Here is a 26,137-nt window from a genome sequence, read left to right as displayed (position 1 = left end):
AAAAAAATAAAAAAACAACAGAAAAAAATTCATACATACCATACCCCTTACCCCCCCTTCATTGATCACTAGGCATTTCAATCTAAATTTATTTTAACATTTGTTCCCCCTATTATTTACTTTTATTCCATATGTTTTATTTGTCTGTTGATAAGGTAGATAAACGGAACATCAGACACAAGGTTTTCCCAATCACACAGTCACATTTTGACAGCTATATCATTATACAATCATCTTCAAGAAACATGGCTACTGGAACACAGCTCTATATTTTCAGGCAGTTCCCTCCAGACTCTCCATGACACCTTAACTAAAAAGGTGACATCTATTTAATGTGTAAGAATAACCTCCAGGAGAACCTCTCGACTCTGCTTGGAATCTCTCAGCCATTGACACTTTATTTTGTCTCATTTCGCTCTTCCCCCTTTTGGTCGAGAAGGTTTTCTCAATCCCTTGATGCTGAATCTCAGCTCATTCTAGGATTTCTGTCCCATGTTGCCAGGAAGGTCCACACCCCTGGGAGTCATGTCCCATGTAGAGAGGGGGAGGGTAGTGAGTTTGCTTGTTGTGTTGGCTGGAGAGAGAGGCCACATCTGAGCAACAAAAGAGGCTCTCTTGGGGGTGACTCTTATGCCTAATTTTAAGTAGGTTTAGCCTATTCTTTGTGGGATTAAGTTTCATATGAACAAACTCCAAGATTGGAGGCTCGCCCTATTGCTTTGGCTGTCCCCACTGCCTGTGAGAATATCAAGAATTCTCCACTTGGGGAAACTGAATTGTCCCCCTTTCTCACCATTCCCCCTAGAGGACTCTGCAAATACTTCCCTACTCACTGTTCAAATCACTCAAGGATTTAACTGGGCATCACTCTGGACAAACCTACAAAATCTCATGCCCTACGCAAGGTTCTAAGTACTATGGTGGTTGATTAAGCTATCCACATAAGTTATATTAGAAAATGCACCAGTAAAAATATAAATTTTGTATCAAATAAACATTTTTGCTTTAGTCTCACACAAACATTAAAGTTTTAAAATATTAATTACCATCTCTTTTCAATAAAATTTAAAGACAATTTATAAACAAATAATAGGGGGGAGAAAGGTTAAAATAAATTGGGTAGATGGAAATATTAGTGGTCAATGAGAAGGAGGGGTAAGGGGTATGGAATGTATGAGTTTTTTCTTTTTTCTTTTTATTTCTTTTTCTGGAGTGGTGCAAGTGTTCTAAAAAGTGATCATGGTGATGAATACACAACTGTGTGATGATTTGTGAGCCATTGATTGTATGCCATGTATGGAATGTTTGTAAGTTAAGATTTATCAATAAAAATATCAAAAAAAAAAATTAAAGACAATTTAAATTAAAAGTTCTGAGGTTTAAAATTTAAATCTCAAATTATTATTTGGAGGGTGGTAGTAGGGATGAATACTGCAAATATTCAAATATTCCAATTCATAAAAGTCCAAGAAGGCTGGTATGGTTCACATTTCAACAAATGGGAAAAAACAATTTTCTTACTCTTAAAATTTAAAATTATAGCATAGTTGTAAAATAAACCAGAAATTCTTTTATTATCATAAGGTAAACTCATTTCAGTATCTTGTAAACCTAAGTGGCTGAAATTATTTCCATCTTATACTAGCATGTCTTAAAACCTCATTAAGCAAAAAATAATCTTTTTTCTTCTAGACTATATACATCTCTTGAGGACATTTCTCATATCTAGCCATTTCCAAGCAGCATACATGTGTTTCATAAATGCTTACCAAACGAAAGAGTTCAAGAAGCTCATTTTTACCCCTTACTGTTTACTATAAATATTATTATGGAAAAACGAGCATTTGATTCACAATTTCTCTTGCATAGGACCTAAGGAGTGACTCTGGCAAAAGCTGGTTGATGCACGTGTCCATGAATTATTTATAAAGTATACTACAACAGGCACATGAACAGATTATCCCAAATTAGTGTTATAATGGATACCCCATTATAAAGTATTTTTGCTGAAGGCAAAAAACAAGAAAGTTTTATGAATATATTGACCTGATTTAATCCAAACATTTACATATAATTTTTCAGATAAATACACTTTAATACTTTTAGCTACCAGTTTGTTTTTTTTCACATGGGCAGGCACCAGGAATCGAACCTGGGTTCGATTGGCATGATTGGACAAATGCATTGTACTACATACTGCTTTATAAATGTGAAGGTACTGTTTTTCTTACAGTGGTTAATTATATGGGGAGGTGATGGTGGGGTAAGTTGAAGTGTGGGGCACTGAATGCTTTTTTGTTTCACAGGACCAGTGTTAAAATATTTCAAAAAGTTTAGTCACATTTAATGTCCACTGTGTAGTCTTAAATGCTACCTCAATGAAGTGAAATTCATCAGTGAATCTTCCAGCAATATTAGTTGGTAAACAGTATTTATTGAAATGGAAAGACATCATGTATGCATGGATTGGAAGACTTATGATGTCAGTTCTTCCTAAAGCAAGTATGGATTTAATGCAGTCCCTATCAAAATTCTAGCAGACTTTTTTGTAGAGACAGGCATGGCAGGCGAGCAGTCTGCCTGCTGAGCCACTGTGGCCCGCCCTAGCTACCAGTTTAAAGCATTTTTTCATGTGCACACTGACCTTTTGTTATCAAAATCTTTGCCCATTCTTTTAACTGGGTTGCTTGCTAGAATTTTGATAGGGACTGCATTAAATCCATAGTTGCTTTAGGAAGAACTGACATCATAAGTATTCCAATTCATGCATACATGATGTCTTTCCATTTCAATAAATACTGTTTACCAACTAATATTGCTGGAAGATTCACTGATGAATTTCACCTCATTGTGGTAGCATTTAAGACTACACAGTGGACATTAATTTGTTATCAAATTGTAAGAATTGGTTATATAGTCTAGATAATTTATTGGTTATTTGATCAGCAAATATTTTTCTTTCAATCTGTGAGCTGTCTTTTCACTTTCTTGATAGTTTTAAATTTTAAGTTCAATGTATCTATTTTTTCCTTGGTTAGTAGTACTTTTGGTTTCATATCTAAAAATCCACTGCGAAAGCCAAGGTCATGAAGACGTTTCTTCCTAAGAGTTCTATGGTTTTGGAGCTTATATTTATATCTCTGATCCATTTTGAGTTAATTTTTATAAATGGTCTAGTCTCATTCTTTTGCATGCTAATATCCATCTGCCCTGGCACCATTTATTGAAGAGACTATTCTTTCCCCATTGAATGGTCTTAGTATCCTCACTGAAAAGCAATTAACCACAGATGTATGGGTTAATTCCCAGACTCCCAGTTCTATCCAATTGATTCCTTATGTAGTACCATACTGTTTAGAACACTGTAGCTTTGTAGTAAGTTTTGAAATTTGGAAACATGAGACCTCCAACTTTATTCTTTTTTCGAGATTGTTTTAATTATTTGTAACTCCTGTAATTCCAGAGAATTTGAAGATCAGTTTCCTGTCTCTACAAAAAAGTCTGCTAGAATTTTGATAGGGACTGCATTAAATCCACAGTTGCTTTAGGAAGAACTGACATCATAAGTCTTCCAATCCATGCATACATGATGTCTTTCCATTTCAATAAATACTGTTTACCAACTAATATTGCTGGAAGATTCACTGATGAATTTCACTTCATTGAGGTAGCATTTAAGACTACACGGTGGACATTAAATGTGACTAAACTTTTTGAAATATTTTAACACTGGTCTTGTGAAACAAAAAAAGCATTCAGTGCCCCACACTTCAACTTACCCCACCATCACCTCCCCATATAATTAACCACTGTAAGAAAAACAGTACCTTCACATTTATAAAGCAGAATGTAGCACAATGCATTTGTCCAATCACGAGTCTACAAATCGCAAGATGAAAAGGAACTGCTGTTCTTAACACTAATGGAGTTCAAACACTTTATCTAAAGAGAAACAATCAGTTATTCGAGACCAAAAAAATCTTCAATGCTACCTAGGACTTTAGAGTTATGAATGATATAAATACTGTGAACTGCTTGACTGTTTCCTATAAATTTTGACTTAATTTAGTTAAAAATATATGTCTAAGTGACCAAATCTACTCTGCAATTAATATTAAAAGCAGAACAAAAATGAAAGCTATCATTTTTCTGGATACCAGGCTGCAGCGAAATATCATTTAAAAAATCATTTATCATTTTTGAAATACTTGCTTTTTGACTAAGAGTGCTGGAGTGTTTACAGACTATGAAATGTAGGCTTAAAAATCGATTTAGGGGTTAAAAGTGTCTTTTCTGGTTAGTTTCCAAAGTGCTAAAAAAAAACAAAACACTGAGTGATGTGGTCCTTGAAGTTAGACTTAGTGTCACATAACATCTAACCTCACAAGAGCTCTGTGTTATCATGTGTACCAAATAAAAACTGCTTAATCGTCAAAACAGAAATGCAAACACCTTCATCAGAAACTGAAGGACAGGCTGTGTTCTCATTTTTCTTACACCTCATCAATGTGCTCCTCTTCTAACAGCAAGAGCAAGTTCCAACTTGAAACTCTAGCGTCTGTAGAAAAGCAATCACGAGAAAATAAAAAAGCAAGGGAATGGCTGTGTAATACCAACCAAAAATAAAATAAGCTGCAGGAAAATAAATACAATTACTAAGTAGATGAGGCAATCAGAATTAGAAAATAATAGATAGAATAAAAGGTCAACATGAAGAAAAAAATCTCATCTAAAATTAATATTTTGAAACACCAAACAGAGAAATTGTCTCCTTTTCACAGGGGAATTAAGGTATTTGATATAAACTTTGCCTAAACTTGCTAGTTCAATTTAAATGCATACGCCAAATAAAAATATGTCAGTGAAGTTATCTTTGGGAAATGAAACATTTAGGACAAGCTGTAAATACGCATACTTCACAAAGAAATATAAAACAGCAAGTTCTATTGCTGGTGCTAAATTTTATTCTAAGGCCTGAAACTTCATGTGCTGTTTTGACATCTTTGAACCTCATGGGGCCCCAAATGCCTACCCCTGAGGTTCCCTAATCTGGCTAAACAAGCCCTCCAATCCAATGGGAAAGGCTCCCCACCCAGCTAGCTCCCCTATAAGTCAGAATACTTTCATGCCACCAGATTCTCAGCTTAAGGGGTTTCCCTTCCATGCCAGCCTACAAAATCATTCAAATGATCCAGTCACAGCCACGGGCATGAGGGCTCACCTTTTGCTAGTACCAAGCCTGCCTCTCTCACTCTGCTCCACAGTGCACTGTCCTAAAGTTCCTCCATGGCCTGTGGTGTTCTCTTCCCGGACTGCGGGCTTAGGCGACTAACAGACTTCTGTTGATCTCATCCTGTCTACTGTCCAGTTTTTGTGTTGGGTCACCCCCAGAACCCTGGTGTGGGAATCTCCCCTTTAGCAGTGGGATGCAGAGGAGGCAAACAAAACATAAATCTATTCAATTCTAACTTCTTCCCCAATGCACTTGATTTAAAATTCAACAGTAGGATATATAAAAAAAAAAAAAAAGGGAAGATTTTGCTCCATATTTAAGGTGTTAATAGTAGCATTTCAAGGAACTCTTTTTTTTTATTTCTATTTTGCTATGTATGGTTAGAGCAGAAACCCAAGAAAGCTGTGAAGTGTTTAACAAGCTCCTCTGGGCACAGAGGGCTAAATAAATGAATTGAGAAAGTGCTGCATCCCTTCCAGGATACATCATAGCCCAGGTAAAGCTTCTTGATTATGGGAATTTGAGTGTGCATTCTATTTGAAAAGGCTCTTATGGAGGAAAAAAAGGAATAAGAATATTTTCTTCTATAGTACTCCTTTCTGAAAAAAGAAAAAAACTTGGCTACAGAAAGAGAAAAGCAAACTGTATGAAAGAAAACAAATACATTATATGATATTTAAGACCAGTAAAAAAGTTTATCCCATCAATGCCACAAATTTTTTTTACCTTAAAAGAAATTCACTTTGATTTTTTATCACAAAAGTAATAATTTCTCTCTCACTATCTATATACACACACATACTTTATTTTTAAAATTGTGCCATACTATAAATTACTTTTCCTGAGTAGATACTATAGCTCTAGAAAGATTTTGGTAATGGAAGAAACTGCAAATGATGTTCATTAATTTGTGAGTCTTTAAAATTTACAAAAAATTTATAAACCAGTGAAAAATTGGACTATCAGAGGGGAAAAATGTATACAGCTAATTCTGGGATATTAGGCAAGAAACTTGTTCAAAAAGAACTTTACTTCATAAAATGGATGTTAATAGGAAGCAATAAAATTGATGGCAGCAATATGCTCACAGGAATTACATGAAAAATAAGAGGCCAAAAATATAAGTAACTTTTAAAATGTGACATCTTAATATTTCATTATGAGAAAAAGTGTACAGAATAGATTTATGACACATCTCTTTACAGTTTTTGATTAATAGACTTACAAATGGGAAAACAGTCACCTAGACTTTAAAACAAGAGTTGGCAGACTTTTAAAAATCATATTTAATGAAAAATTCTTATTCATTTCATTCAAAGCCAGAAATGGAGATGAGTAGAAACTCTCACGTGACCAGTCCAATGATGGGTTTCTCTCCTCATTTTAGCCTAAACAGTATTAGAAACAATCTTCCAAGATATCACCACCGGAAAAAAGAAAACAACTCAACCAAATTATTTCATCATTTTCAGGAAAGCTATGAAAAATTACTCTATCTCAGTAAATACTAATACTAGCTCAAGTTATTCCCTTTCCATCCTGACATCTTCCTATCTCATTTTTTCCCACAAAATTTTTATTGATAAAATTCAAAATAAAATAATAATATATAATATTATATGCCATAGATACATATATGCATGACTCTATGCTCCAATAAACTTCATTTATGGACAATGAAATATGAATCTCATATAATTTTCACACTGTGAAATATTTTGCTTCTTTTGCTTTTCTTTTCTCCACAGTCATTTAAAAGTGTAAAAACCATTCTGAACTTGTAGGCCACAAAAAAACAGGTAGGTGACTGGATGTGGCATATCTCATTTTTTTAAAAATTATTTTTATTGAGAAATCTTCACACATACAACCCATCTACAGTACACAATCAGTGGCTCACAATATCAACACATAGTGTGTATTCATCAACATGATTATTTTTAGAACATGTGCATCACTCCAGAAAAAGAAATAAAAAGACAAAAGAAAAAGACCACATATCCCATTCCCATAAACCCTCCCTCTCACTGACCACTAATAATTGTAGTCTACCCATTTTTTTCTACCTTTATTTCCCTCCCCCCCATTATTTATTTTTTGTCCTTATCTTTTTACTCATCTGTCTACACCCTGGATAAAAGGAGCATCAGACACAAGGTTTTCACAATCACATGGTCACACTGTAAAAGCCATATAGCTACACAATCATCTTCAAGAATCAAATCGAAAGCTACTGGAACACAGTTCAACAGTTTCAGGTACTTCCCTCTAGCCACTCTAATACACCATAAACTAAAAAGGGATATCTACATAATGCATAAGAATAACCTCCAGGATAACCTCTCCAATCTGTTTGAAATCTTTCAGTCACTGAAGCTTTATTTTGTCTCATTTCTCTCTTTCCCCTTTGGCCTATCTCATTTTAACAGGCACTTGAAATTTAAATTTTCTTTTTTCTTAGGGTCATTGTATTTTTTAGGCTATGATATTCCGAATTTTCTCTTATCAGTAAAAACTATGTCTCAATGCCTGCTACATATATATATATATATATATATATGCCAGTCTATCTAGAAGTCTGATAAAATATGATATTCATTTTTTCTTATTTTATCCTTAGAATGAGGCAAAGTATTTAACTCTTGCCTGAAATCTAGGGAAAAAAATAACTAAACTGATAATAGCACTATATCACTTCACAAGAAGGTCTGAAATTCAATGAAAGAATGAGTTTCTTAATGGCTTTCATAACAGAATTGTAAATGGAAAAATAATCAGCTAAGATTTAAACAAGAGGTAGTAGGCTTTCTGAAATATTAATTAAAAGAAAAATATGACTCAAAATAAAACCAGAAATGATACTCATAGGGAATATTATTAGAATCTTACACCATGACTAACCTGATGTGGTATCTGCATCTTAGTACTAGATACATGATAAATATTCCTTTTCTTCTAAAACTTTAGGACTTAAAACGAAAAAAAAAAGAAAAAGAAAAAAATTCTAGGAAAACTTTGTCTAAGATTTTTCCTTGTAGAGTTTTTTAGTATCACTTAATGTATCACTAAGCATCCACAAGCATTTAAAACTTACTAGGGATTGCTAAACATATCCTAATAGGAAGAGGTAAGAAGTAGTACAAAAACACTACTCAATGTGGGGGAGTTGATATTGCCCTAACTAGGGATGTGACCTTCGGGAAAGTGCTAAGCATTCTGAGTCTCACTAAAACAGGACTGCTGAGGATGGGAACTAGGAAAGGACTAAAAAAGAATTTGAGATACCATTGAGAAGACAATTCAGAAAATTATTTCATTTTAACCTGAGCTATAGGATAAACTATCATTTTACTCTAATTTTTTTTTACCCCAGTTTCAATAGCATTGTTTGTTTTTTCTTTAGACAGATCTTTAATTCAACCCAAAGAACATGAGAATGACAAAAACAGATTCCACAACTGCAACAGTCACATTTGCAATAGCAGGTTATTTGGTTCAGTTTATGAGTGATACTGAGGAAGAAACAAAGACGTGGGAAACTCATTATTTCTGTGTCCATGGTCCCTCCTCACTTAGAGGTAGCTTTTGTGTTGCCGAAAATCACCTTTCCTTCTTTAAACCTGCTTCTTTTTTTTACTCAACATCATGATCATTTCTTAGAACATTTGCATCAATTCAGAAAAAGCAAGAAAAAGAAAACAGAAAAAAATGCATACATACCATACCCCTTACCTCTCCCCTTCACTGATCACCAGCATTTCAATCTACTAAATTTAACATTTGTTCCCATTATTTATTTATTTTTAATCCATATGTTTTACATGCCCATCAATAAGGCAGACAAAAGGAGCATCAGACACAAGGCTCTCACAATCACACAGTCACACTGTGACAGCCAGATCATCATACAATTATCTTCAAGAAACATGGCCATCGGAGCACAGCTCCACATTTTCAGGCAGTTCCCTCCAGCCTCTCCATTACACCTTAACTAAACAGGTGATATCTATTTAATGCGTATGAATAACCTCCAAGGTAATCTCTCGACTATGTTTGGAATCTCTCAGCCACACTTTATTTTGTCTCATTTTGCTCTTCCCCCTTTTGGTCGAGAAGATTTTCTCAATCCCTTGATGCTGAGTTTCAGCTTACTCTAGGGTTTCTGTCCCATGTTGCCAGGACGGTCCACACCCCTGGGAGTCATGTCCCACGTAGAGAGGGGGAGGGCAGTGAATTTGCTTGTTGTGTTGGCCGAGAGAGAGAGGCCATATCTGAGCAACACAAGTAAACCTGCCTCTTCTTAACGAATCTTATCCCTTCATTTGTGTCCTCTTTGATTCAGGATTCAGGATCTTGTAACATCTTCCAGGAACTGGCTATTCCTCTTCTGTAGTCAACGTATGCACACATCTCCTTTATTTTGAACAACAACAACAGCAAATCCTCAAGCTCCTTGTGGATACTTCTCATTATCTGTGCTATTCTTTTCTTACATTCAAACAAGGTTCCCCATTTGCTGCCTCCATTTCACCTGAATGCTGCCTCCTTCATACCCAGGGGTGAGGATAAGAAATAATAGCTAACATACGATTGTTTATTATGGACCTAAGCACTTTATATACATGACCTGATTTAATCCTCACAACATCCTTGTGATTATTTCCTCATTTTATAAATGAGGAAACTGAGGATTATAAAGAATTAGTTCAAACTTACTGGTGAAGCCTGTATTTGAACTCAGGTGGTCAGTCTCAAAAAAGCCTGAGTTTCTGAGCTGTTTGAAATACAGCCTACCACAATGAGTAAATAACATGGCTTCCTTTTGAAACAGACATCTACAGGTTATGAAAATTCTCAATGCCACATAAAATCACCTCTCCTCCAGGTTCACTGTTCAGCCAGAAACTTCAAATATTCCTGCCTGCTGGTCATAAGGATGAGGTTCTCTTTTAATCCGCAAAGGCAGACAGAGTGATCCCCCAGCTTGGGTAGGATAAGATCATATAAGGTTAAGTTCTAACTCTGATTTCCAGTTTATGTCTAAGGCATGACTTCCTCCTGTCTGTGGCCACTCTGGTGTCTGAGTTGTCCCCCTTTCCAAACCATGTAGGACAGGGACATTTTCAACCCTTTAATATTTCTATAAATGAAAAGAGCTACCCAACTCCAGTCCAGAAGAAAAGGGATATATTATTCAAACTCAATATAGGATAAAACATCAAAGTAATATTTAAGTACTGATGAATAAGGCCAGGCTTTCCCTCTGGGCCAGTGAATGACTGCATTTCTAACTCTGCTCCAGAAGCTCTGCAGATATGACCAGAATGAAAGCTCTCCTTGCACCTACCCAGCACTAGAAATACATATCCCCCAAAAAGAAGAAAAAGGTTTCTTTCCAGTTAAAATGTACACATACTATCCCCTCTTGTTCTGAGACTACAAAGAGAACTGCTTGCAGTGCATGCAAGTTCAAGGGTATAACCAGGGAAACACACACACACACACACACACACACACACACACACACACACACACACACACACACTCCTGCCACGACTACCACTGCTTCATGAATTCTTGCCTGCAAGAACGCCAGGACCACGGACAGCAACAATAAAAGGTATTTTTTTCCTCTCTTCAAATTATTATTTTTTAATTAGAGAAGTTGCAGGTTTACAGAAAAGACATTTTAAAAAATACAGTGGTCCTGTATACCCCCTATTACTGACACTGCATTAGCGTGGTACCTTTGTTACAATCGATAAAAAAATATTAAAATAATACTATTGATTACAGTGCTTAGTTTAATTAGTTTTTTCCCATATTACACCCTTTTACTAATGTTTGTGTTAGTGTCATACGTTTGTTATAATCATGAAAGAACATTCTTATACGTGTATAATCCAAGCCCACTGCCCACAACAGTGTTCACTGTGTTATACACACCCACGTTTTATCTTCTTCCCACGCTAGTAACATACATGACCCCAAACTTCCCCTTTCAAATACATTCACAAACATAAAGCATTTTTAATTACACTCACAATAATGTGCTGCCATCACCACCATCCATTTCCAAACCTTTACAATCAGCTTCAATAGAAATTCTATATAAATTAAGCATCAGCTCCCCATTCTCTACCCCAGTCTATTTCCCGTAACCTACACTTTAGAGTCTAACCCTATAAATTTACTTATTATAATTAGTTTTATATTAGTGAGATCAATATTTGTCCTTTTGTGCCTGTCTTATTTCACTCAGCATAATGTCTTCGAGGTTCATCCAGGTTTGCATGTATCAGGTCATCAATCTTTTTTACAGCTGAATAACATTCCGTCACATGACTACACCACATTTTAATTATCCATTCATTGGTTCACGGGCACTTAGGTTGCTCCTATCTTTTGGAAATTGTGAATAATGCCTCCATGAACACTGGTGTGCAAACATCTGTTCAAGTCCCTGCTTTCAGTTCTTCTGGGTATATCCCTATTGGTAGGATTGCTGGGTCAAAAGGTAATTCTATACTTAACTTCTTGAGGATCTGCCAAACTGTCTTTCACAGGAGCTGCATATTTTACATTTCCACCAGCAATGAATGACTCTTCTTATTTCTACACATCCTCTCCAACACTTGTGATTTTCTGTGTTTTTAATAGTAGCTTTCTAGGGAGTGTGAAATGGTATCTCATGGTGGTTTTGATTCGTTTTTCCCTAATAGGTAGTGATGTTGAGCATCTTTTCATGCACTTTTTGGCCATTTGTATTTCTTCTTTGGAAAAATGTCTATCCAAATCTTTTGCCCATGTTTTAACTGGGTTGTTTGATTTTTCATTGTTGAGCTGTAGGATTTCTTTGTGTATCCTGGATATTAAACCCTTACTGGATATACGGTTTCCAAATAGTTTCTCCCATTGAGTAGGTTGTCTTTTCACTTTCATAATACAATCCTTTGAGACACAAAAGTTTTTAATTTTGAGGAGTACCCATTTTTTAATTTTTTCTTTTATTGCTTATGCCTCGGGGGTAAAGTCTAAGAAAATGTTGCCTACCACAAGATCTGGAAGATGCTTCCCTACGTTTTCTGAAATAAGAAGCATTTTATATTGGCCACAATCCACTCCATAAGAGGCAAGGATATAAGTGGAAAGGGAAATGGCAAGCTTACAGTGCAATCCAGAATGCAGTGGGTCAACTTATAGTTCAGGGTTTTATCAGGGAGAGCCCCTGGAAGCCAAATTTCTTTATGGCATCATATGGCTAGAGGTGTGTTGATTTACCTTTATTCCACACATAACCCGTTCATGTTCTCTTGACTACTCAGGGCCCTCCTCCCAGATGGGTTTAAAGTGTCAGTGTTCTCACTTGGCATACACTTTCCAGGAGGGGCGTCCTTTCAGTCTTGGAACTCTTAAAAAGCAACTCCCTGCCTTACAGCAAGCATTCCCCCAAGTGACAAGCTGTGCTTGGCCAACCCGTCCACTCTGGGTGCAGCATGGAGAACTGTTTTGAGAAGATGATGATGAGTGATCTTAGCTATCCAAAGGAGAATCACAGTGACCTTCACTATAGAATCCACAGAGACAGCAAGAAGATATTTAAGGGTAGTATCATATGCATGCTCTTGTTTAGTTCTGATTATACTATAAAGCTGGAATAATTACTCCTGTCTTGATAAGGATTCATAGAATAAAAAAAAAAAGCTAAATGATGGGCCTAAAGGGGGGTGTGTTGGATGGAAAGAGGGATATATTGCTGGAGTCGAGGCACTCTGCTGTAGTCTGCACTTACATCCATTCACTTAGCCCTCCCCACCCTACAAATTATTTTATAAATAAAGAAGCAGAAAAATGAGTGATTTCTCTAGTGCCCAATAGTACATAGCAATGAGTGGCAGAAACAGGACAGAAATCCAAGTTTTCTGGTTCCTCATCCAGAACCAGGCCACAGCAAGGACCTCATGTTGTTCCTACTGAGGCTTTCCTCCCCATTAGCATTTAAGTATTTTCTTTATCTTGTAAGGCCAATTCTAGTTTTTAGTTCCCTACAACACTTTCCTGACTTAGGTACATAGCATGGAGTAGGGAGGCAAGAAGAACAAGAGAGCTGCGTGAAACCACTGAAGAATTATCAGATGCAGAGGTATAAGACTTGTTCTATATACTCCGAAGGGCAAAACTATATCCAAGTAGAGGGAAAACAAGGGTAGGTTTTCTAAAAAAGGAATAAGTTATCTCACGAAATAGTATGCTCCTAGCAACAGAAAACGTTCAGAAAGGTGCTAGAGCAGCATTTGTTAAGGATGGGCCAACATTGCTGAGCTGGTTAGAGTCATTCTTTCTCACAATTAACTGAGCAGCTACTATGGGCCAACAGTGTACAAGAGAATGGAATCAGAATGACAATTGCCGCATGGCTCCTTTGGAAGGAACAAATGTTCTGTTGAGGGGAAAGGGCCTGCGAAGCTGGCCCAGTGCAGTCCCTAATATCCTTCCCCATTTAAATGCTGTGACTAGGCTCCAGGTTTTTCGAACACTGCCACCCCTGAACGCCAAACACAGTCCTATTTGATTTATATTTAATTTATATCTGCTATTCACCCAATCTCTGCAAACAGAATACAAGCTACTTGAACTACCATTTAAAATATGGTTTCGGGCAGGCCATGGTAGCTCAGCAGGCAAGAATACTTGCCTGCCATGCCAGAGGACCCGGGTTCGATTCCTGGGGCCTGTCCATGTAAAAAATAAATAAATAAAAATAAAATAAAATATGGTGTCTTTCATGTGATTCAATTAAGTTAGGTAAAATAGTTATTATCAGAGCTGCATGTTAAACTCCCAGAGGCTTTTAAAGTGTGGCCCAATAGTCACCATCTAGTACTGATCATACACTTTCCAACACAAAATATAGCACATTTAAAAAAATATTCACTTCTTAGTCAGTAGTGCTGCTTTGAACAAAACCTTCTTCCTACTAACACTGAAGAGTTTTTCTACAAATTGTTATAGGGGAAACTGTTGCATTAACAATCTACTTTCAGGAAAAAAAAATATCTTAGAACCACCACTTCAGATTGACTGTCAGCTTACCCATTTCATGCTTCCTTGGTCTATGACACAGCTGAGCATCTTCTATGTAATGCAAAAAGCATGACTGCCTTAGATATGCCATGATCTTTATCAGGAACTGCTACCTTAATTCACGGGCTACGTGACCTACACCAGTAGAGCTTAAGTGTCACGAGGAAAGGGAATTTTGTGTTTTATTCACTGCTGTATCTCCACTGCCTACTCACTCAGTAAGTGCACAATAAATATTTGTTGAAAGAATAAATGAATGATTAAGTCAGAATTATGCACATGGTTTACTCTATGTAAGATACACCTGAGCTATAGTGCAATCTGTGTTAATTTCCCTTCCATAAATACAGATGGCCCAATTGCCTCTTCCCCCTAATTCTGGGATCCAATATTCTCTGAAGAACAGCTAGGTTGTGAAAGAAGAGAGAAAGTCAATGCAAATTAGCACCAAGCCATCATGTTTTCCACCTGTCACACATTTTCCTTATCCAAACACTCATCACAAGCCACAAAAAGATGTGAAAGCTGTTCTGAAGACAAAAACTGGCTCCAGTTGCATGCTTCAACAAATATAAGTGTTTAGAATTTTTATCCCAACTAAAACCTCTACTAAGGGTTTCTCATAGCATAAGTGTCATCACAGCATAAATATTCTTTAGGTAATCTTATTAAGAAGTGATACATTAAACTAGTATTTTGTTTCTCACTTACATTTTATGCCCTCAGAATTTATTAATCCATCCCTCTGAATACAATGTCCTTAAATTTTATATGACAATTTTGTCATGTATCAAATATGATTAGGAGGTCTGTTTCAAGGAAAATATTAAGTGACTAAACCAATGAAAATATTTCATTAATTTTAATTCAGTGAGTTGAGAAAGAACATTAGAACCTGACAAGGTATATTACATATAATTTGTTGCAGAGGAAAACATTTAATTTCCGGGATTAGTGCAGTCAGAAACATGTGAAGGACTATGAGCAAAGCATGAAGAGAAAAAGAGTGGGTGTGCTTTAAAACAAGAAGACATAATTATGAAATAGCAAGAAATCTTCAAACAAAGATTACGAAAGCAGAAGGTAACATTTTAGTCAGTCAAGAACATTATCTTGGTAATTACCATAGTAAATCTGTTTGTTTCCAAGAAACTTAATATTTAATTATTTGAGCATGTCAATCCAAGTTCTGTGGAGAGTTATTAAAAAAAAAGGTACTTTTTGGTACTCATTAAAATATTTTTACGTCCACTTTAGATCCTAAAGTGACTGTTTAGAAACTGTCATTTTTTAAAGAAATAATTTCTTTTTTTTAAATTGACTAGGTGAGGGTGCATGGGTGAACCAATGGTAGAAGGGTGGCCTTCCATATGGGAGACCTGGGTTTGATTTCCAGACCATGATCCCCGCCCCCCCACCCCCCCAAAATTGACTAAGTGAAAACTGTAACTCAGTAGTCCTCCAAAAAGTAAGGGAAGCCTTGACACAATGTTTTTCTTAAAAAGGCAGTTTGGAGCTGTATTTATTTTTCACTATATTCTGTCTTACTAGGGAATTTGCTTTCTTTTCTTTATTCTTTTTTTAAAGATATATTATTAACTATAGTCATTATGGTTTTTTTCCATTTCAAAAGGCAAAAACAGGATGAACAGTTGAGAACGCAGAGAAGGGTAAAAATTAACCAAAGCTTTAACTAATCCACCTTCACATGAGATACTTGTCTAAAACGTTCTCATTATGTTGATGATTAACAGGTAATGGTAAAAAGAAAGGGGATATAGTTTGTTGGGGGTTTAAATGAGAAAGGAGTCCCATTTATCTTCTGACACTTCAATTCTATGGCACCACCAGGCTAACAGATTTAATTTATTCCTGCCTTTGATTCTGACAAAATACTACTGCCATTTAATCGAATGCCATTTAATAAACTGTCTTCATTGTACTGAAGCCCAGCGAGGTTTTTTTTTGTTTTTGTTTTTTATTCAAAACGAAGGGGGACAAAAGTTAAAATGTCTACAATGACAGGTTATAAATTATAGGTTCCTGAAGAGCGACATCCATAGGACCACAGGTCTACAAAACTTTTTATGAAGGGACGCTACAAAGCTTATGTTTACTTATTAAAAGGTCTTGTCCGAAGCAAATAGTTTGCACTCCTTTCGGCCCAGGCTGCTATCTAGATCAGAGAAACTAAGCTTTACAACAGCTCGCCCTCTATTGATTATCTGGGCAGGCCAGCGCTGTCTGCCACCCCAGGTTTCCTTGGAAATCCCAGGCAGAGCCGACCGGTCCCACACATACCGGATCAGGGAGGGCGGAATACACCCCTCGCGACGGAGCTTGAACTCCGGCGGCCTCTGCCCCCCAGGGGATAGTGGGCCCAGTCCGGCCCCAACCCAGCCCCGGAGGACCAAGAACCCGCAATCTGCGAGGGAGCTGGGCCTGGGAGCCGGCGCGGGAGCGCGAGGCATCCCTCAGCGCTCTGCCGCGCCTACCAGCGCGCTAGCGGCCTCGTCCTCAAAAACGCCAAAGGCCTCTTTACTAGAGAAGAGGCTCTGTCCTACCTTGCTTCCTGTTGTTGGCCATAGCTCCGAACCCAGGGCAGTGAGGAACCCTAACCTCGCCCCAGACACACTATCCCGGGAACAATTTAGTGGTCTCGTAGCTTCCGGGTTTCCATTTCTAAGCCCCGCCCACCACGCTGGTATTGTCCAATCCAGATCGGTATTTTCTGCTACTGGCTTGTCAATCAACAGCAATGTGGCCGTAGATTGGCTTCTTTCGGAGGCTGTTGCGAGTGTCCCAAATTGTTTCTAAAACCCCACCTTCTGGGAGCTAACTACCGAGCATGCTCAGTTATTCTGCTAGAGAGCCGCGGAGAAAATGTGAAGTTTTAAGGTTTAGCTGTGGGGTTTTGGCATCAGGCGAGTAAATTAAAAAAGGAGAAAAGGAGGTGGTGCGTGTTTGTATAAAATAGGTTACTTTTAAACTTTTCTGAAAGCATTTGCCAGGTACATCACAATACATGTTTTTATTATCAATGATACGCTCTAACAGTTTCTATTCCGGTCGCGAACCAAAGTTTGAAGAACAGTTTAAAAAGAAGTCAAGACATTGAAAGGCATCGAAGCATTGGACGGAAGAGCTTACTTTGTGCTTATTCGAATTCGTTTATTCTAAAATAATAGAATTTAGGGTATGAAGACAAAAAAGGAAATTGTGGGGAACAAGAAAATTTGCAGATTTAAGAGGAGATGAGGTTTAAGGAACAAGTTCTCAGGAACTAAGGAACTCTTCTACTATTTCAGACACACACACACCTGCTGTCTACTCTCCTCAAACCTTAGCGTTTCCTCCTCACTCTTACCTAATAATCTTGTTTTATACCTTACAGAAAAACTAAGAGTTCTCAGGACAATTACCCACTAATTCACATGTGTTTGCACTCATTCTCATGTACAACTGAAGAAAATTCTTCTATTCAAGTGAATTTCTCCAACATGTGCTCTTGTCCAAACTCATTGCACCTTCTTTGGGGCCTTGATTCATTGGTTACTTCTTTTCATTGAATTTATTTTTTAAAAAATGAGTCTAAATCTAGCATTTGCACTTCACAGATGCAGGGGAAATATTAGTGAATAGTCTAGTGAGCGGAGACACAAAAAAGCAACTAGTAAAATGAATAGAAGGTTGCATGGAGATCAGCACTTCAGAGAAAAATAGAGCAGAGAGGTCGTTAAATATGAGGAGATGGTGGTAGTTAGGCAAGGCCTAATTGAGAAAGTAATTTGAGCAAAGACTTGAAGGAGGTGAGGGAGCAAGCATTGAAGATATCTACGAAAAAGGCGGAGGTGGGGAGTTGAAGGTAGAAGGGACAAATATTTAAGGAAATTTCTTGATATGTTTGTGTTTGGAGAATAGCAACAAGGCCAGTATGACAGTGAGAAATAGAGTAATAGAATAAATCAGAGAGGAAATAAGAGTCAGACAATGTTAGGGCAAGATATGCAGGGTGATATATTAATTTTGGCTTTTCCCAGGAGAGAGATGGAAAATAGTTGGAGAGTTTTGAGCAGAGGAGTGAAACTATCTGACTTACATTTTAAAGTCACTTTAGCCACTGGCTGAGGATATATTTCAATGGAAGGAAGCAAGGAGACCAGTTTAAATCAATTGCAGTAAGAAAGATATTTGTGGCTTGGAAAAGGGTGGTAGCAGTAGATGTCATGGGAAGAGGTAATCATATTTTGACTATATCTGAAGATAAAACCAAAACAATTTTGTTCGATCAAATATGGGAGGGAAAACAAAAGTCTAGAATGGTTCCTCATCTTTGGTCTGGAAACAAGGCTGGAGTACCATTAATAAGATGAAGACTTCTGGAGGATCATATTTGTATGGTAGTATAGAGTTTTAGACATGTTAATTTAAGATGCTCATTAAACATGCATATATCAGCATCAAATGATCACCTAAATATGATTTTAGAGTTCAGGAGAAAGGTCCAGAATAGAGATATATAGTTGGATTTTGTCAACATACAAATGTTATTTAAAGCCATAAAACCCTATGAAATCATGAAGGCAATGAGCATGCACAGAGAAGAGAAATGCTCCTTGGGTCCAAAGGCACTTTAGAAGTGCCTTTTAGAAAGTGCAGACATGAGGAGGATCCAGCTATGGAACGTGAGAAGAAGTAGCCAGATAAAAAAGAAAAGGATGATCTGCTGTTCTGAAGTATTACAAGGAGGAGGGAGTGATTATATGTCTTCAATGATGCTGACAGGTCAAGATGAGGACAGAGAATTGACAATTGGATTTGTCAACATGGAGGTCATTAGTGACTTGGGTTACAGTACTTTTGTTGGCATGCTAGAGGCAAAGGTTTAATTGGAATTCAGTATAGAGAAATAGAGGGCAGAAATTGGCGACATTGAATACAGACCACTCTTTAGAAGGAAAAGTGAAATGGGGTAGTAGCTGGAGAGGATGTGAGATCAAATAGGTATTTTAAAAAATAGAAAATACATATTTGTCTGGTGAAGGGCTTGATTAAATTGAGATTGAAAAATCAATAGTGCAAGAGAGAGAGGGAATACATACTGGAATAATTCCTTGATAAGGTCAATTTATCAATTTGTGAATCTCTACTTCAACATTACCATCAGTAATCAAGCCTACTCTGGAATTTCCCACCTTAAAAAAATATTCTCAAGAACCCCTATTCTCCTTGAGCCCTATTTCTCTAACCTCTTTAACACTTAAACATCTTGAAAAAGTTGACTACAAATCTGTCTCCACTTTGATATTTTTAGTTGACTCTGTTGCACAGTTCATCTGACTTCTACCTGTACTCCTTTCACTGTAACTACTTGTGCTAACGTTACCAATGACCTCCATGTCACCCATCTCAGTGCACATTTACCAGTTTTGATGTAACAGTCAGGGGTCTCCCAGAAACATCATCCATCTGATTTCTGAGCCTGACTTGGGAGTCATTGTTGATTCCTCTTTTCCTTTCACTTCCTCATAACCCATCCAGGAAATCACATCAAGTATATTACACCTCTGACATTTATTTCCTCTAGTAGTTCATGTCTTCATCATTTTTCATGAGTATTTCTACAGATTTTTTCATATTATATAACAATGACATCTGTTTTAGTTTCTTGGGTTGCTCAAACAAATGCCATGAAAAGGGTCAGATTAAACAATGGGTATGTATTTCCGCACAGTTTGAGGCTGGGAAAAAATCCAAATCAAGGCATCATGAAAGTGATGCTTTCTCCCTGAAGACTGTGGCTTTTTAGGGCTGGCTGTTGGTGATCTTTGTTTCTTGGTTTGTTACATGGCACTGTCTTCTGGCTTCTCTAATCTCTTCTGAGTTCCGCTGAACTTCACTTTCTTGTTTCCATGGCTTTCTTCTCTGTCTGGATTTCATTCCTCTGATATAGGAATGGGATTAAGACCTATCCTAATTTGGCTGGGTCACACCTTAACTGAAGAAACCCCATCAATAGGTCCTAGTTACAATGGATTCCATTCTGAAGGACTCCAGTAGTGGGATTAAGACCTATCCTTATTGGGCTGGGTCACACCTTAACTGAAGAAACCTCATCAATAGGTCCTAGTTACAATGGATTCACACCCACAGGAATGGATTAAATTTAAGAATTTGTTTTTCTGGGGTATATACAACTCCAAACCACCACACTATCCCACTGCCCAGTCTTCTCATAGAATTAAAAATTGATCTTTATGAGATCACATTGCCAAGTTCAATCCTACAACAAATGTCATTATGTATAGGTACAATTCAAAATCCTTAAAATGTCCTTAAAACACCTAAATTGTTCTCTAGCCTCATTCCATGCTACTTTCTTCCTTGCTCACTTTGTTCCAGTTATTCTAGCCATTCGGGGGAAAAAGTGCACGAAGTCCTTTCCTCTCCCAGGATCTTCAAACCTGCTCTTCCTTCCACTTGAAGCAGTCTTTCTCCATTCCCACTCCTTTTCCTTTCTTGCTTAAATCTTATTGCTACTTTAGGTCTATACCAGATGCCTGACCTCTGACTTCAACTGCAGCTATGGTGTACAGTTCCTTGCATTTGTCTGCTTCCCACTTCAAGCACCTACTAGGTCTCCAAGATTTTCTGTCTCTCAGCTTTCTCTGAAGCCTTGGAATTTTCTCAACACAGGGGAACAGGGTAGGCAGAGGCCACGGAGGAAGGAGAAATAACTCTCAATCATTGAGACTGTAATTTAGCTGAAAAATGTCCAGCCTTCCAATGCTCAGGCAGGCAGTTCTGAGGTGCATTCTGTACCATTCTTAGAAGATACCCAGCAGGACTGAGCTCCAGTTGCCCACAACAGTAACCAGCTTATTAATGCACACTTTATGAGCTTTCACTCCTTCCCGACTCTGTTTTCCTACTTCAACTCTCCAGTTCCTGGAAATCAACCTCCCAAATAAACTACTTGAACCCAAATCCATGTCTCAGGATCTGCTCATGGGGAACCTAAAGAAAAATAAGGATTTAACTTAAATATGACTTCCTCAAAGAGTTCTTTCCTAATATTGTAAGCTAAAATAATTGTCCTTTTAACATTCTCCACACCACCCTGTACTTTTCTTTTAGAGAAGGATTTGTAAATATATGTCACTTATGCAGTATTTTAAAATGACTCCCTTTTTAGACTGTAAGCTCCATAAGGCCAGTGACTGTTTCTCGGTTTCTATCTTACATAAATATTGAGAGCATATGATAGGCATTCAATACATTTTTGTGGTTGCTGATGTATGAGTGAATAAATAAATTAAAATAAAAAAAGATGGATGGGGACAAGTATGGGGAGGAGGAAAGTAAAGGGATTTACAATTTTAAAAAGTCGTTTCCAGAATTTAGAGTTTTGGTTGAGGTTTGGCACTCACAATTCATCAATCTGTTTCCAAAAGTGGAGATGAATTGAAAGTTGTTTTAAAGAAACACTTGGGAGAAGTTAGATTGTGGTCAAATTCAGCACAAGATTCATCTTTGTATCTCCCAGTATTTGATCTTTGTTTTGAAAATAAATTGCAATTGGTTAATATTTGAGTGTTCATTATATGAAGAAATCTTATACAACAGTGTTTTTCTTTGAAGATCTTGTAACTTTGGAAACGATTGGTTTATCTTGTTTCAAATATCTTTGATCATCTGATTCACTTTCCTACTCTAACCCCTATCCATTATTTTTCTATAAACTCTCACCTAGGTATTTTTACTTTTTTATGGATTCACACCTTGTATCTCATTTAAACTTCACAATAACTCAGAGATATGGAAAATCCATTGTAATATCTGTATTAAAAATTGTGCTAAGAGACTTGCTCAAGATCAGGCGATAGAGCCAGGAACTAAAAAAAATAGGTCTCTGGTTATCACTATATAATAATATATAATTTTCTTTTCTTATCGCTGTCAGATCTTGGAAGCATATTTCCATATATTTAATTAGGCTCTATCAAAATATGTTCAATGTTGCTGAGTTTTCCAGATCACCGCAGGTTATTAACACAACTTCTACTGAATTAATTCTTCCTTTTTCCTTGGCTTGAGTCATCTGTATGAGGCCGATAATCAAAGCAGTAAGGCGGCAGGATTCCATCTGATGGGTGTGTTGTCTTTCAACCCACGTTTATTAAAAAAGAATGAATGCGTATGGAGTTTGGGAATGTCATGGTGTCCTTCTTTCTTGGGAAGACCCCACTTGGAAATACCATGCACTGGAAAGTTCGCACGTGGAAATAGTGGGAGGCTAAGTTTTATTACATTCACAATAGAAGAATGTTATAGCACCTGCAATACCTTTAGAGTGAAATTCCTTTGCAAGTAAATGCCTTCTCCTATGTTTTCAGTGCTCCTCTACGCTCTCGACGAAGTGGGCATCTTGGGTATCGAGCAGACTTTAAAGTATAAATTATTTCCTCATATGAATGCGCCCAGCGTGTCACTTATCTTAGTCCAGAGTAGGATGAATCTTTCCAAGGGCCGAGGTGTACGTTTACAGAATTTTAGAGCTAACTTTCAAAGCGCTTTTAAAATTCGTTAGTGCTTCTAGCGGTTGAATCTGTTCGACCAGCGCTGGTGGCTTCTTCTCGGGAGCCGCCTCTTCCCTCTTCCCTCTCTGTCCCCGAGTGACCCTTCCCGCTTCCTTGTGCAACAGTTGGTTGAATTGGAAGCGCTGCCGCTTTCCATTCGGTAGCTCCGGCAAAAAACTCCTATTTGAACGCTCCTCTGGGGGTTTCCGCGCTAGGACCGGGCATGCTCAGTAGCCCAATCAGGTTGGGGGAGCGAAGCCGCAGCTTTTGCGCTACAGTTTCAAAGCTAGGAGAGCGAATGACTCCGGACCTTCTCTAGATGGAGCCCAGCGCGGGCCGGCCCCCCCAGTGCGCCGGTGCCTCTCCGGGCGCGAGTGTGCGCAGGCGCCGACCGTGAGAACCCGTGCGCGAGGTTCGGAGTGCGGCTTGGACAGCGCGGCGGCAGCGGTAGCGGAGCCGGACGCCGCTCAGCGCCCGCACCGCGGGGTCTCCAGCCCCGAGCCAGCAGCGTTACCTTCCCGCGGCCGCGCGCCGTTTCCCGGCTTACCTGGCTTGAGGGGGTCAGCCACCTCACCATGTCACCTAGAACCTGCTGAAATAGTAATGCCTGAGAATGTCAGCGCTGAGAAAGGTACGAATCTCATTCATCTGGAGGGGCCCTCGGAACCTAGGAAGAGGGGAAATGGGGAGAAAGTAGCCAGGGCTGGGGAGTGCCGTCGAGGCACAAGGAGGTGGTTTGCGCAGCACCCTGGGTTCGATGGTGCTCGGGTCGCCGGCTTCTGGTCACCGTCTTGGGCACGTTGAGAGTTTGCACCGGGAGCAGGCACAGTTTGGTGTAGCTTGGGAGCTGCAAAGTCTCAAGGACTCTTGGAAAACCTATCGTGGCGAGCCTTAGGCGCGGGGAAGTGGGGGCGGTGTGCGGAGGTTCGGGAGGGAGCCGGTGGGCGTCTTTTGCCCCTTCTGGGGGTGGCGGCTCAGGGGCGCCCGGGCTGGATTAGGGATGTGCTGCCCACTCCGCCTCGCACGAACCCTCTGGGACTGGAGTTGAGCCCGGGAGACCCCGGAGCGGCCGGGCAGCGTGGGTCCGCCGATGCCACGCGGGGGGTCTCCTCCGCGGGTCCCAGGAGTCCTGGGCTGCAGGAGCGAGCGCTGCGAGTGTCGGGGAGCAGTAGGACCCCGAAGGGCAGCCTGGCGGCCACCAAGCACCTCGGGAGTCCCTGGGGGAGGAGGGTTTCAGGCCCTGGGGACAGGGGAAGCTTCATTCCGCACCCCCCGTCACGGGTCCAGACTCGATCTGGCTGCGCACGTAGCTGGTGATGGCGCGAGGGTCTCCTGGACCCTGGGCTCCATAGTGTGGAACGAGCCGGACGCAGGGAACCCGGCGCTGCCTGAGGTGTGAAATTCCCAGCTGCGGGGTGGAGGGAACAGGCGAGACCTAGGAACAGCTGGCTAGCGAGGGGGCTTCAAACCGCTGGTGGTAGCTTGGAGGGTATGGGGGTGGGGTGGGGATGGAGGTTAGCAAACTGCATTTCAAATAAAAAAAAAAAAATTCCCTACCCCACACAGATCCGCCCCCCCTTTCCACCCCCTGCTTTCCACATCCTTGCCATTGCTGAGGTGGGAAAACGCCGACGGGAATTGAGAATGAATGAAACGTGCTGGGGGAGCCCAGGCTGCGCGTGTGGTCGTCGTGGGGCGGGGAGGAGGGGGAGACAGGGGGCGATTTCTGCCGGGGTTGCAGCGGTTTCCGCGAGGAGGTGGGGTGGGGTGGGAGGGCGGAGGGGCTGCGCGCGGGTGTGCACGCCTGGAGGGGGTGGCAGCCGCCCCGCTTTCCAAGTGTGTGCGAGGAGCACGGGGGCTTTTTTAAGGATGGTTGCTATGCGAGGTGCTACCCAGTGCAGGATTTTGTAACTAAGCCTCCCCCGGCCGCGGCTGTTGCTGTTCTCCAGGCTTGTTCGCTAACGTTTGCTGGAGAAATAATGAGGATGTAATTATTACAGCCCTGGCACGCTGAGGGGGTGGGGGGCGGCAGGGACCGGCGCGCTGCCTAGCGCGGCCAGGTGTGCCTGCTTTGGGATGAGGGCGTCTCTCCACACCCCCACCCCACCCGTCCTTGCACCGGGCGTGCGGTACTGAGAGGCTTGGAGCAAACTGGACTTGGGGTGCTGAGATGGGGAGGGGCGGACTCTTAAAGACAAGAGTTGAAGGAGATGAGAAGAGGAGCGAAAGGGCAAAGAGCTTTAGAGAGGAGAGCAGAAGAGATTTGCAGGTGGAGAGTGAGGGAAAGAGAATGCGGGGAGAGCGGGGAGTAGAGAACGTGTTGGCTGGTTTATTTGCCATCGGAAACTGAAAAGCATCTACTCTTCCTTTTGGCTCTTCCGCACTTCTTAGGTAATTTTATTCCAGCTGCCTGTATGTTGCGTCTCTGAAATAGAAGGCGATTCAGGCAAAGGCTTCGAATTAGGAATTCGTGATTTATTAGTGGGGGCTTGTCTTGTATTGATTAAAAATCAAGCGATCGGCATTGAATTCAATCTCTGTGTCTTTTAACTCTGCCAGTATGTACTATGGGTGGTTTTAGAGCTCGAAATGTAAAGCACAACTGCTTTTTTCCCCCCTCCTCTGTCATTTCGGGTCTTAGAGGTAGGCGAAACCCACGATTAGGCACTTAAGAAGTGGACTTCCTTGAGGAAATACTTCCTTGGTGGCCTTCATACAGCTCCCCCTGTATCACAGTGGAACTGTATATCTGATTTCTTAGACTATGATTTAAAAAACACTTATTTGTAGGTGGCGAATTAATTATATTTGTGATTAGAAAATAATTTAACATCTCAACATAGCTTGAAGGAGTACACATTTGTAAGGACTCTTTCACATGTCTCAAAGCTGACATAATTCTGAGAAACTCTTTCCCTGACTGGAAAGAACAACAGTTAGATTTGAAGTTAAAATACATTACAACACAATTTTCATTTCTTCCTTCATATTCTCCTTGAAAGGTAATAGATAACCAAGGCAAACATGGTGAAAATAAATGGCAGTTTTGGCAGGTCAAGTTGTTACTCTGGTGTTTAAAAAAAATGTCATTAATCAGGATTTTCCAGTAGCCAAATTGTCTTGTGCAGGCAGCTGGGTGACTCACAGCTCTGGCTGTAATAGTAATTGTAGAGTGTGTACCATTTCCTTTTAGATGGTGTGACTTTTTCATTGCTTGGAAGAGAACAAATTAGAATATTTT

At 39.4% G+C, this 26,137-nt stretch overlaps 2 protein-coding genes across 4 annotated transcripts in view; one reads left to right on the top strand and one right to left on the bottom strand.

Moving 5' to 3' along the window:
* ERICH1 (glutamate rich 1) overlaps positions 1-17,004 on the bottom strand; it is a 140,568-nt gene extending 123,564 nt beyond the window's left edge. For all 3 annotated transcript variants that reach the window (XM_077153015.1, XM_077153016.1, XM_077153017.1), the window contains exon 1: positions 16,882-17,004. In XM_077153015.1, the coding sequence (XP_077009130.1) occupies positions 16,882-16,903 (22 nt within the window). In that variant the 5' untranslated portion in view covers positions 16,904-17,004. The remainder of the gene's footprint in view (positions 1-16,881) is intronic.
* A 6,360-nt stretch (positions 17,005-23,364) lies between these two features.
* DLGAP2 (DLG associated protein 2) overlaps positions 23,365-26,137 on the top strand; it is a 1,049,558-nt gene continuing 1,046,785 nt past the window's right edge. The window contains exon 1 of the mRNA XM_077153013.1: positions 23,365-23,527. The gene's annotated coding sequence lies outside the window, so the exon portion shown is untranslated. The remainder of the gene's footprint in view (positions 23,528-26,137) is intronic.

The sequence above is a fragment of the Tamandua tetradactyla genome, chromosome 3, assembly GCF_023851605.1.
Source record: "Tamandua tetradactyla isolate mTamTet1 chromosome 3, mTamTet1.pri, whole genome shotgun sequence".
Taxonomy (NCBI): Eukaryota; Metazoa; Chordata; class Mammalia; order Pilosa; family Myrmecophagidae; genus Tamandua; species Tamandua tetradactyla.
The sequence above is the reverse complement of the archived record's forward strand: the minus strand, read 5'-3'. Positions and strand labels throughout refer to the sequence as shown.